The sequence below is a fragment of the Rhagoletis pomonella genome, unplaced genomic scaffold (assembly GCF_013731165.1).
Source record: "Rhagoletis pomonella isolate Grant_MI unplaced genomic scaffold, Rhpom_1.0 Rhpom_scaffold_00005, whole genome shotgun sequence".
Taxonomy (NCBI): Eukaryota; Metazoa; Arthropoda; class Insecta; order Diptera; family Tephritidae; genus Rhagoletis; species Rhagoletis pomonella.
The window spans coordinates 67,373,382-67,384,061 of NW_023458559.1; the positions used below are offsets into that span (position 1 = coordinate 67,373,382).

The following is a 10,680-nucleotide window of genomic DNA, read 5'->3' on the forward strand; positions in this document are numbered from 1 at the left end:
AGCATATTTGGGAAATCCCTCAAGGTTTCGAGGATAATCGTAACAATACGTATGTAAGAGCATATAGCAAGTTAACAATGAATACGACATCATTTCATGAAATCTCGAAGTGCAAGTCCGGCAACGCCACGTTGCACAAACAGCTCTTTACTAGGGTGATGATGTTTTTAGATTAAAAAGCATTAGTGGCATAAATAGGATTTACAACACTGGAAAAGTTACGTGGAATTGTTCAAATATAAAATAAATTGAATTAAAAGATTAAAATGAAAATATATTAAAACCAATTTAAATATAATATGGTTCTTTTCCTGTTACCAATAAGTTTTCCACATTCAAAAGGAAGCCAAAAAATCCACGACCCTACTGTTTACCCATTGTTCGCGAATTCAAGAAATTAAGTGCTTTGAAAAACTGGCAACGCACTGGCCAGAAACTAAAAAGTAGGGTTGTGACTTTTTTGGCCTCATTTTAAAATTTGCAAAAGCCGTAGGTACCAGGCAATGAACCATATTATGTTTAAATTGGTTTTAATATATTTTCAGTTTATTCTATTTGAATTTATTTTATATTTGAACCAAAGAACGTAAATATCTACGTTCTTTGTTTGAACAATTCCACACACAGAGTAAAAGATGTACTGACAAAATGTATGGATCGCGTCATGAACCAAAAAGACAAGATCACGCGGGCAGGAGAGTAGCCCGTTAGAATCGCATTTAGGAAAAAAGTTGAACGATTTTGACATTAGCCGTTTGTTTACATTTCTTCGTTGTTTACAATTTGGTGGTGGCTTTTTACTGCAATTTTCTTCATTTTCGCTTATGACAATGTGTGTACACATAAGATAAAGAAAAATTTAACACAACGGCATGATTTATAGAAGAATTTGCATAATAAAAATGATATTTCATGCGTTCAACAATTTCGCGGTTTTCTCCGTTCTCTTCGTTGTTTACTTCTTACAACAAAGATGGCGTCGAGATTTCGGCAGCTAGAAAATAACTTTTTTCGTTCTTTCCTTCACGCGTGATCTTGTGTCTTTCGTTCATGGGATCGCGTTTTGAAAGTGCTGCATTTTCAATATTTATTGACGGTATTGCGATCCGCGATCCAGATTTCAAAATGTTTAGAAATTTTCGAATAATCGATACAATATCGTACATTCCTACATGGGCTAGTGTCTATACTGTGGTAAAACTAATCGAACATTTGCTGACTTTGTGCTGAATTTTTTCGAGTTAGAAATGCAGCACCCTCTATCACCTCTCCGTTTAGTGACGTTCGTAAATAGAACAAAAAGTAGAATTGGCATATGAGGCAACGAGCCAAATAACAAACGTGCCCTTTTTTAATCCAGCGCAGCAGTTTTTAACACTCCTATTTCACCGTACAATGTTTTATTTAACCAAACTTTAAAAGATTGCTTTCGTGTGACCAGGTAATAGAAACAAATTACAGAGTCTTCAGAAATTGTCTGCCTTTACAGCGGCGTTGGAACAACGGTGAAACATGAGAATTGCGGATGTGCTCCGCCGGCTGGATGCGTACCCACGTACGCTTGAGGATTTCAGTGTACGCACTGTTAGTGGTGCTGCAGGTAAGATTATGCGTAGAATTAATAAACCTAGAAAATAAATTGAGGTTTATCTTATAATTGCAGTAACTTTAATCAGCAGCACCATCATAGCTGTACTGATTTTTCTAGAATGTGTTGCCTATTTTCGACCAAATCTCTCAGAGGATCTGTTTGTAGACACCACGCGAAATCACAAACTGCGTATAAATTTGGATATAACAATACACAATTTAGCGTGTAGCTGTGCGTAATTATACGATTTTATTTACCATTACCCCTTCAATAATGATGAGTTTTGTTAAAGATGTGTCACTGGACGCTATGGACTCCTCAGGCGATCAGCACTTGCGCGTTGATCATGATATTTTCAAGCATCGCTTGGATTTGCAGGGTAATCCTTTGAAAGAAACGGAACCAATAAAGGAAATTGTTGCTGTGTCGCCATCAAACAAAAACGCCACTTGTGGTAGCTGCTATGGCGCTGAATATAATAGCACCCAGTATGGTTGATAAATGCTAAATTTTAATATAAAGCAATACAGAGTTAAATACAAAAGTTTCTTGTATTTATTTAAGATGCTGCAACACTTGTGAGGAGGTGCTGAATTCATATCGTGAAAGAAGATGGAATGTGCAAATGGATAAAATCGAGCAATGTAAAGATCAATTCAAACATAGTGATACAGATGCTTTCAAAGAAGGGTGTAGAGTACAGGGACATTTAGAAGTGAATAGAGTGAGTATGCGTTTGGGTTCAAAGCAGATTATATGCTATTGGTAATTTTGCTTATTAAAATACCTTTCATTTTCAGATGGCTGGTAGTTTTCATTTTGCTCCTGGCAACAGTTTTTCCATACGCCAATTTCATATACATGACTTTCAATTCACCGATGTGAAATTGGATCACACAATTAATCATTTATCGTTTGGTGACAAAATTGAGTTTGCAAAAACACATCCACTTGACGGGCTGCACGTCGAATCAGACAAAGGTAAGTACAAATAATAAATTCTCTTCAACTTCAAAATATATGTTCTGCTAGCCGCTGCATTTAAAAAATGTACGCTTCATTTCAAAAATATTTATTTTAACGATATTTGCACGTATCTCAGTATATGTATTGTGGGTAAACTAAAATCTATGAAATTAATAAGAAAAGGGCATCATTATAAAAAAAAAACGCGAAAATATGTTCCGGCATTGCGTTATCCCAAAGCGATCTTCTGCTTAGCAACGGATGCCGGTGCCGATAGCCATGAAAGTGCCAAAAGTACCGCCGCCTTGTATCATCACTTTTCCCACATTGTTAATGAGCTCGCGGCCACGCAAACCATATCTATAAGAAATAAAGTGTGAGCTAATTTGTCAAATTGAATGATCAAAAATCAAAGTGCCACACTCTTTAAGCCACATTTCACACATGCATTATGTAATTGCATAAAGTTGCATCAGCGGCTTTACTTTTGGACGCAAACTCACCGCAACGCTGAAAAGCCACCAAAGAGTGCTCCACTTGCCATGCCCACACAAAAGCCAATCGTGAATCCTGTCTTCATTTTATCAAAACATGATGGGCCCTGCGCTTGGCCATAAACTCCGCTGGGCAATGCTGGCATTGTAGTTGCAAGATTGCGGGTTGGTCTTGATAGGAAGTAGATATTTCCAATTCACTAACGTTAAATTTGGTTTTCGCTACAAAGTGCGACTTGTTTATTATTTAATTACTTTATCGAAATTGATTTTATGAATTCTGGAATTTTTTCATGCAAATTACACACGTTCTCGTTGTTGCTTTTTTGTTTCTCTATGAAATGTCAAATGCGTGTTTGTGGTGAATAATCAGTCAACCGCTTAATGTGGTGAAATGCACTAGTTGTGTGCCGTTTATCAGCTGATTTTATAGGAAGTGACTATAACGCCCTCTAGTAGTTAAGTGATATTAACGGACAAAAGTTGAATAAAGTAAATGTATTTTTCTAAATCAATAAAAAACAAACGCTCTTATTCCATTTCAGCTGTGAAAAGCGAGATGTACAATTACTATCTAAAAATTGTGCCTACTATGTATGTGAAAGCGCACAGCCCGCCCATACACACCAATCAATTCTCGGTGACGCGCTACAAAAAGGACCTTTCAAATAAGGAGCGTGGCATGCCAGGTATATTCTTCAGTTATGAGCTATCGCCACTTATGGTCAAGTACGAAGAGAAGCAAAGGTACTACACAGTTTTTCTCTAGTTCTCATACTCTTATTAGCCCATTAATTTCACTCTAATGACGTTACAGATCATTTGGTCACTTTGCTACAAACTGTTGTTCCATAATTGGTGGCGTTTTTACAGTTGCCGGAATTATTGCAGTTTTTCTAAACAATTCATTGGAGGCGCTGCAACGAAAATTAGAAATAGGCAAGCTGAGTTAACAATGCACACAAAGCATAATCTACCTTTCCACATTATTACTTTTTTTAATTCCAACAAGAATTTAACAGACTGCAGTTCATCTTTGCTTTTTCGAAAAATTGGCTTTTACATTTTTATAAGTGTATATCTATGTATGAATGTATGTTTATAAATATTTGCACATTACGGTGCAAATTTTTTTATTCAGAATCTCGCCATTGTAATAAGCTGTAGTTTAATCCATATATCGTCGTTTAAAGTGCCAAATCGCGTATCAACAAAATGCAAAACCGCGTATGGGAAGTTGTAGAAATTATTTTCTAGAGCGTAAAAACACTTATATTTCAAAATGGTTTGGTTTTTATAGTGCAATCGGTTATCTGTCTAGTATATTTCAGGACGAATGGATAAGGATTGAGCCAAGAGCTTGTGTGAGCAAATCCAATTTTTGGCAGCCAATGTCAGTAACGCGGTTTTGCAGAATCACGATACGCGGTTTTGTACTTCAAACGACGATATGTATGTATGTATATGCTTAATTTTTGTATGACAATTTCCATTTCCATTTCAGTTTTGTTTTTGTCTCTGTTTATTGCTTATCGTTATTAATGTATTGACTAATCGAATACGATATACTTTATTTTAGCCAAAATTTGCAAAATATACTATTTAATTGAATTAATTACTCTTAATTTATTGGTAGCATTTTAAGTGGTTCGTTTGCCTACAGATATGAAACCAGACGTATTAGAAAAGTATTTTGCGTTCTGTTCAGCCTGCGATTTCTCAGCAGCTTGCGGATTAACGATTTCCAATCCCTGCAACGGGGTGAAAGCAACGCTTGAAGCAGTTCCGGAAATCTGTCGCTTCACTGTCGTGCTGCCACCATAGACTTGTTGCTTCTGCAAATTCTTCTGTAGCGTTTTGCTGATGCGCACCTTAGTCTTCTCATCCACCTGTGGCAAACGTATACGGCCAGTACCAGTTTTCCCAATCGTACCGCGTGTATAACCCAAATCCTCTTGGTAAGCATCCTCATCGATCTAAAAAATTGGTTAATTTAAATATGCAAATTGACTTTTGAGTCAAAACCAAATTGCCCTTACATCGCCAAAGTTCATGCGGTTTGCCTGCTTACGGAATTCTGTGAGTGCATAACGCTCTTTCATCTTGCGCACACGCTTGCCACCACGTTTCTTCTTGCTACCCTCAATCGGCTTGGATAGTGGCTTGATAAACTTAACTGGCGGTGGTTCTTGCAACTTATCCAGCTTCTTCTCAATATCTTCTTTGAACTTCAAGCCAAATTCACCATGCACACTTTCGTGACAAGCGTCTACGCGTGCAGCAAGTACGGCCTTGGCAGCAACCAAACGCGATGCTTTGCGACGAAGATCCTATAATTGTCGAAAGAGTTTAGTAGTATGAAAATAAATATCTAAAGTATTTCTACCAACCGGTGATGTATCTTGCACAATCTGTGAGAAGTAAACATATCCTGTGTGTGGTAGCATTTGCGTTTTCGAAAAACTGTAGAATGTACGTTTGTCATTAATCCTAAATTTTCAATAAACATAACTCTAATTTACCCAGATAAAGTTTTCTTTTGTGAGCCCAACACTTGTACATTACAAGCAGGCATTTTTGATAGTTTTGTTAAACCACCAGCTATGCCCAGCAGTTTTGCTGCGCTCGATGCACCCACGATCATGGAAAGATTGGGCGCAATAAAGGTCATGCGACTTTCTACGTATTCATAAATTTGTGATTTAAAATTGTTCAAATCGATTGCCATTTCGCAGGCTTCATCAATCTGGGCCTTTTCGGTAGGTGTCAGTTCAGTGCTAAAAAGGAACGAAGTTGTTATATATGTGTGTATGCACATATTAACAATTTAAATTTGAAATTTCCTTACCCTTGCGTTGTTGACGCTGTAACTGACACAATCATAATAGTAGCTTGCGTTAGTATGGCCTGCAATTTCTCATTGTTCTTCACCTGCTCAAGGTCATTGCCCAACTCTTTCACCGCATACAAATACTCAATTTCGCCAACAATCAGCGAGTCCAGTTCGGGAAAACGCTTTTGATATTTCTCTTTGGCAAATTTGTGTATAATTGCTAGAATAATAAAAAACAAGCAATTTTTAAGCAAAAACCCAGGTGAAATAATAATTCCCACAAAAAAATTTAGGTGTACCGTTAATTTCATGATCCACTTATCGGATCTAAAAAAAATTAGTATGGGACCACCATCACGGGACCACCTTTCCGATGAAAAAAGAATTATCGAAATCTGTTAACGTGGACCAAAGTTAGGCAGTACCAAAAAAAAAATATTCCGACGCTTTGATAGCCTCCTTTTTTGAAGTCGACTAAAAACGCACAAGCCTAGTATGCATAAAACTTACAGATTTCATTATCAATATCCACCGCTATAGCATTGGCCTCCACGATAAGCTGATATTCAGGGTCTGATTCCACATTTCCCAGCATCTCCGCTGAGGTACGCTGTCTGCTACCATATTGCTCGATTTGTTTCAGCACGTACTGCAGACGTTCAGAGTCGCGCAATTTGCAGAGCTCTCGTACGGATTGCACCTGCACATCAACTTCCATGAGATTTACCTGTGGCTTGAGAAGCTTTTCTGTTATCTCCTGCGCTGCCTCCTCATCCTCATCCATCTGCAAAAATGTACACTACCGTTGAATAAGCTTAAATTTTTGTCTAATCTACATACATTTTGCAGCTCATCAATTTCGTTGTCATTGTCTTCCTCGAGATCAGCCAATAGTTCGTCGGCTAAAGACATTTTTTAAGTTTTTAATGCAGGCCCTCCAAGCTTTAATTAATTAGAAAACAACGCCGCCTAACCAGAAGAAAATCGTTTGCAAAACGTTCGATGTCAGCTTCCAATCAGTCAGCTGTTGTTTTGACAGCGATGGGGAAATGTAAACAAAAACCACCTATAACCGTGTTGCCAAGTCTTGTTGATTTAAAAAGCGTTAAAACTGTTTACACGTTACCAAAGATTGTATCTACATTCTTTGATTGAACTGTATAGCAGGCTTTACGTGCGTCAAAACTTGAGTGTTGGCCAACGTTCCTTGGGTCCGTCCATGAACCAAAAAGACAAGATCACGCGGGCAGGAGAGTAGCCCGTTAGAATCGCATTTAGGAAAAAAGTTGAACGATTTTGACATTAGCCGTTTGTTTACATTTCTTCGTTGTTTACAATTTGGTGGTGGCTTTTTACTGCAATTTTCTTCATTTTCGCTTGTGACAACGTGTGTACACATAAGATAAAGAATAATTTAACACAACGGCATGATTTATAGAAAAATTTGCATAATAAAAATGAGTTTTCATGCGTTCCACAATTTCGCGGTTTTCTCCGTTCTCTTCGTTGTTTACTTCTTACAACGAAGATGGCGTCGAGATTTCGGCAGCTAGAAAATAACTTTTTTCGTTCTTTCCTTCCCGCGTGATCTTGTGCAAAGAACGTAAATGTACGTAAATGTAGATGTAAATGTACATTTACGTTCTTTGGTCTTGCCTTTTTGGTTCATGAATTTGCAGTCGAAAATTCATTTTGCCCAAACTCCGAAAAAGAAGAAGCAGGCAACGAGCTAGTGTACCTTTTTTGCCCAACATCCAGTGCAGCGATTTTCACTGCATTTACATCGCTCGCTCATGTATGCCCACAGGGGAGAGCGAGAAAAACATATACGGTTGAAGAAGGGTGATGAAAATCTGATGAAAATCGGTCGTGAATTGTGAATTTTATTTGCTGTAGCCAAGAAAAAACGCGACCATTTTATAGCGCACACATTTTCTTTTAATTTTCATTTGGTTTTACATAAAAAAGGCCAAAAACTGTAAAAATATTTACATATTTAGTTGGTGTAACATTAGAGTAAAGAAAAATTTCACAAATTAATCAAGTACCACTAAAAACAAATCAATTACACCAGAGACAATTGAATCGAGAAAAGTGAAGTGGCATAAGAAGAAACGACGGGCGCCGCCATTCGCGGAAGCACCATTAAAGCACGGCTAAAAACATTTGAAAATTAAAAGTTCTCGAAATTTACAGGAAAGGAATATGAAATGGGTAAGATATGTTTGTGTAAATAAAGTGTAAACAATTTGCCAAAAATACATAATACGTTTTTGAAAATTATATTTAGTATATAGTGACGAGTACGTAATGTGCAGCAACAATAAAAGCGGTGGTGGAATTGGCAAGCAAATATGGACAAAACTACTAAAACTCCTAAAAAAAATAGTTCTTTAACTACTTTAATAGATTAAATTGAAATTAAATAAAAAATCTTACTTAATTGGCTCGCACCTTGTCTTGTTTGCAACAGTGAACAGATAAATATTCACACGCCACAACACAATTTTCCATTTTTCCGCTGTAGATGTTGATCTCTTGCAAACGCACGCACATATCGATTAGTTTAAGTTTCAATGCTAAAGCCAAGTTATTGAAAAATGTAATTTGGTAGATGTTTATCTCTCACGTATTGTTTATATTCATGTACATTGATGTATGTATACATGTGTGTGTATTAAATCTCTTGCAGGTATACGCCCAGCTAACGCTTCAATCAAGCGCAAATCAAGTTTGAAATAAACCAATAAACAAGCATAATCCAATCAAGTAGCGACGAAATAAAAATAAACGGTTGCCGGTAGAACGTACGTCTCTAAATCCTCCACCACCACTACTCAGAAACGCTATTCCGAACCGACCCGATTAAAATTACTAAATAATTTCTTGAATATACCGCGCCGCGAAAGAAATTTTTTGTGATTCTTGCTGAGGAACGAAAAAAAGATAGCAAGAGTTAAAAAAATTCAAAATTTATCAAATACGCTTAGCAGTGAAATCTTTGTATATAAAGTCGTTTTGAAGCAACGTGGCTGAAACAGCAGCAACAGCAAAGCCTACAACAGCTGATGTAAGTAGTGTAGCGACATGAGCATTTGGCCTTCCTGTACAATGGGCCGCTTTCAAGTGGAATTCACAAACATGCACGCTTGCTTTACGCAAATTTGTTTGTTAGCTGGCTGTTTTAGTATTTAACTTTTTGTTTGCGTTTACCCTAAAAATTATACAAAAAAAGCTCCATTTCCATACCTTAACATGACAAAAAAAATCGTAATAATTTCATATTACATCGATTTTTGTTTAAATGTACATAAAAATATACACAGCTAACATGAGAAAATTTAACAAAACAACAGAATAACTAGATCGTTTGATACACAAATCATTTTCTACATCCCCTGTCGAATTTAGTTTGCATATGCATATGTAAGATTACGGAAATTCGTACCAGAATTCATAATGTCATATTGTCGGATTAATCACCAAACAATAAAATGTGTTTGTGCTTGGCATTGATATTCAACGCAAAATAATGCATTTTCAGAGTTCCACTATTTCTTTAATAATAATAGATTGGCGTTTACACATATGTATGTTAGTATTTGGCCGATCTATTTCTTTTTTACAAAAAAAAAGATGTATCCAAGCGATGAAATAAATATGTACCAAGCATAGATCCACGTTTGCTTAATTATGTATGTACTTATGTATGTAGCTTTTATTTACCAGTATCATCTGGCTCAATATTTCGTAGAATTTTCAATCAATACTTGGTGCTTCTCCAGCATCAGCTGCTAAAATCTGCAAAATTTTCGGTTAATGATCGTCTTTATATTTGAAAACAAGCGAACCACTTGGAAAATTTGCTATCAGCGCTGCTAATAACAATTCACAGAAATTGTATCAGACACTCTAATAAACTTATTTATTTTTGTTGTTTATTTGTTGTACTCGCTTTTTACCTTGGTAATTGGTTTTTATTTTAATTATTCCTTCTTTTTGATTTATTTGTAACCACAATCAATCATTTGTGCTAATATAGCGTCCGAATCTCTTTTTGCAGGCAATGCCTTCTGCCATAAGCGGTACCGGACACGGCTCAGGCGCCGTTAGTCACAACGTGAATATACCCAACAATGAGGAGTGCGGTATACGCGACGTTTGGAAGCATAATTTAGAGGAAGAATTTCGTACAATTCGCAAAGTCGTGCAAAAGTATAATTATGTGGCGATGGACACTGAATTTCCAGGCGTTGTAGCGCGTCCTGTTGGTGAATTTCGTTCCACCGCTGATTACCACTATCAGCTGCTGCGTTGTAATGTTGATCTGCTGCGCATCATACAGCTTGGACTGACGTTCATGGATGAAGAAGGCAAAACACCGCCTGGTTACTCAACATGGCAATTTAATTTTAAATTTAATTTAAGGTTAATGTGGAATATGGTTTAAAATGTTCTAGTAACGATTGTTTTGTTTATTTTTTCGTTCACAGTGAGGACATGTACGCGCAAGACTCAATTGATTTGCTGCAAAACTCCGGCATACAATTCAAAAAACATGAAGAGGATGGTATTGATCCACTCGATTTCGCCGAATTGCTAATGTCTTCGGGAATTGTGCTTGTCGATAATATTAAATGGCTGTGTTTTCATTCAGGCTACGATTTTGGTTATTTACTCAAATTATTAACCGATCAGAATCTACCCTCAGATGAGAGTGAATTTTTCGAATTGTTACGCATCTATTTTCCCAACATTTACGATATTAAATATTTGATGAAATCGTGTAAGAATTT

The 10,680-nt window shown here is 36.7% G+C and overlaps 4 protein-coding genes across 7 annotated transcripts in view; 2 read left to right on the top strand and 2 right to left on the bottom strand.

Moving 5' to 3' along the window:
• The window catches only part of LOC118739411 (endoplasmic reticulum-Golgi intermediate compartment protein 3), a 6,952-nt gene extending 2,286 nt beyond the window's left edge, over positions 1-4,666 (top strand). The window contains exons 2-8 of one of the 3 annotated variants that reach the window (XM_036470706.1): positions 1,513-1,600; positions 1,664-1,822; positions 1,884-2,079; positions 2,156-2,315; positions 2,392-2,572; positions 3,597-3,798; positions 3,869-4,666. In XM_036470706.1, the coding sequence (XP_036326599.1) occupies positions 1,513-1,600; positions 1,664-1,822; positions 1,884-2,079; positions 2,156-2,315; positions 2,392-2,572; positions 3,597-3,798; positions 3,869-4,004 (1,122 nt within the window). In that variant the 3' untranslated portion in view covers positions 4,005-4,666. Of the gene's footprint in view, positions 1-1,283; positions 1,601-1,663; positions 1,823-1,883; positions 2,080-2,155; positions 2,316-2,391; positions 2,573-3,596; positions 3,799-3,868 lie in introns of those variants that run through there. The other 2 variants (XM_036470705.1, XM_036470707.1) reach the window with 2 other exon arrangements.
• LOC118739413 (reactive oxygen species modulator 1) lies at positions 2,647-3,388 on the bottom strand. The gene is made up of 2 exons (XM_036470709.1): positions 3,061-3,388; positions 2,647-2,917 (listed from the first exon to the last, which is right to left on the bottom strand). Exons 1-2 carry the CDS (start codon positions 3,195-3,197, stop codon positions 2,809-2,811), a joined length of 246 nt encoding a protein of 81 aa, XP_036326602.1. The 5' UTR covers positions 3,198-3,388; the 3' UTR covers positions 2,647-2,808.
• On the bottom strand, positions 4,653-6,912 carry LOC118739410 (U4/U6 small nuclear ribonucleoprotein Prp31-like). 2 transcript variants are annotated; one of them, XM_036470704.1, is made up of 7 exons: positions 6,725-6,912; positions 6,395-6,668; positions 5,900-6,104; positions 5,574-5,828; positions 5,442-5,514; positions 5,091-5,381; positions 4,653-5,027 (listed from the first exon to the last, which is right to left on the bottom strand). In XM_036470704.1, exons 1-7 carry the CDS (start codon positions 6,794-6,796, stop codon positions 4,692-4,694), a joined length of 1,506 nt encoding a protein of 501 aa, XP_036326597.1. In that variant the 5' UTR covers positions 6,797-6,912; the 3' UTR covers positions 4,653-4,691. The 2 variants fall into 2 exon arrangements, with proteins under 2 accessions (XP_036326597.1, XP_036326596.1); XM_036470703.1 differs by having other exon boundaries at positions 6,395-6,683; positions 6,725-6,902.
• A 763-nt stretch (positions 6,913-7,675) lies between these two features.
• Positions 7,676-10,678, top strand: LOC118740192 (CCR4-NOT transcription complex subunit 7-like; the record flags this gene model as incomplete). The annotated part of the gene is made up of 3 exons (XM_036471688.1): positions 7,676-8,098; positions 9,948-10,312; positions 10,378-10,678. Coding segments are annotated over exons 1-3 (675 nt in total), but the record flags the coding sequence as incomplete, so codon positions are not given.
• Positions 10,679-10,680: the final 2 nt, after the last annotated feature.